Here is a 1,399-nt window from a genome sequence, read left to right on the forward strand (position 1 = left end):
CGCCCCACAGCCAGCGCCAGGGAAGCAGCCTGTGTCTAGGGCACACCCTCCTAGGGGCAGAGGGACTCGGGGCAGCCCTCCCAAAGGCCCTGAGCTCAGAGAGGAGCCCAGCCTGGCCACGTGGGCTGAGCCCTTACCTGGACCCGGGCCCTGACCACGTCCATGGGGTTGGTGAGGGTGGAGGCCGTGGCGGCCGCGAGCGGCCCCGATATCGCTTGCAGGAGGAGGTGGGGACAGTCCTTAGGAGTCAAGCTGGAAAGTTGCTCTGGGAAGGGGAAGGAGAGAGGAAAGGTTCAGCCACGTGGCTGCTTAATGGCTCCTTAACAGCACCCACAGAGTGAGAGGATTCCCAGCGGGCAGAGTCCCTGGTTTACAGCCCCTCCGCCCGCGCCGTGGCCACGTCCTGCTTCCTACCCCAGCCAGCAGGCTCAGGAGGCCCAGGGAGTAAGTTCCTGCACACCCTGCAGCCAGCACCTCATCCCACAGCCTCAGAGCAGCTCAGGCACAGGGGCTCTCAGAGCTGCTGGGCAAACGGGGCACAGTGAGCTCCCAAACAGAGCACAGGAATGTTCCCCCACGCCTCTTTAAAAGGCAGCAGTGGGGTGAAGCTCCAGACAAGGCTCTAGAAGTTCTCTGCACAGGGTCCCAGGGACAGTGAGCTGGTGTTGTGCTGCAGGACCTGCAAGGAGAAAAGTCATCCCAGGGATTTCCTCACAACCCTCCCACCACCTGGCAAAGGGGATCTGAATCTCCCACACTTCTGCTGGCTAAAGCTGAAGGGAAGATGTTCTACAAGTCCAGGTGTCCTCTGGATGACGTGGTGGTTGTGTCTGTCTGGCAAGAGGGAAGGAAACTGCTGCGTGTGCAACCCAGAGCTGATCTGAACCACAGCCAGGAGCTCTGGCCCCGGGATCAGTGACCCTGCTGCTGCCAGGCGAGAGCAGCATGCTGCCCAGGGACACAGGGCAAAGGGGCAGCAGGGCAGGGGGGGGATCCTGCCCCTCTGCCAGCTCTGTGAGACCCCCCTGCAGTGCTGGGGCAGCTCTGGAGTCCTCAGCACAGCAGAGCCAGGGAGCTGCTGGAGCGGGGCCAGAGGAGCCCCAGCAATGCCCCGAGGGGGGAACCCCTCTGCTGGGAGCCCAGCAGGAGAGAGTTGGGCTGGGGCAGCCCCAGAGGAGAAGGCTCCAGCTGGGGAGACCTGCTGGGGGCCTTTTCATACCTAGAAGAAAGGTGGGAATGGACTTTTGAGCAGGGGATGTTGCACCAGGACAAGTGGGGATGGGTTTAAACTGAAAGAGGGAGATTTAGATTAGAGAGAAGGGAGAAGTGTTGGATGTTGATGGTGCTGAGCCCCTGGTCCAGGTTGCCCCGAGAGGTGGTCGCTGCCCCCTCCCTGGCA

General features: G+C 62.1%; 1 protein-coding gene across 1 annotated transcript in view; it reads right to left on the reverse strand.

Moving 5' to 3' along the window:
* Positions 1–1,399, reverse strand: part of SLC25A44 (solute carrier family 25, member 44) — a 2,722-nt gene that overhangs the window by 558 nt on the left and 765 nt on the right. The window contains exon 2 of the mRNA XM_008938455.1: positions 138–265. Within this exon, the coding sequence (XP_008936703.1) occupies positions 138–265 (128 nt within the window). The remainder of the gene's footprint in view (positions 1–137; positions 266–1,399) is intronic.

Source organism: Merops nubicus, unplaced genomic scaffold (assembly GCF_000691845.1).
Source record: "Merops nubicus isolate BGI_N331 unplaced genomic scaffold, ASM69184v1 scaffold28884, whole genome shotgun sequence".
NCBI lineage: Eukaryota > Metazoa > Chordata > Aves > Coraciiformes > Meropidae > Merops > Merops nubicus.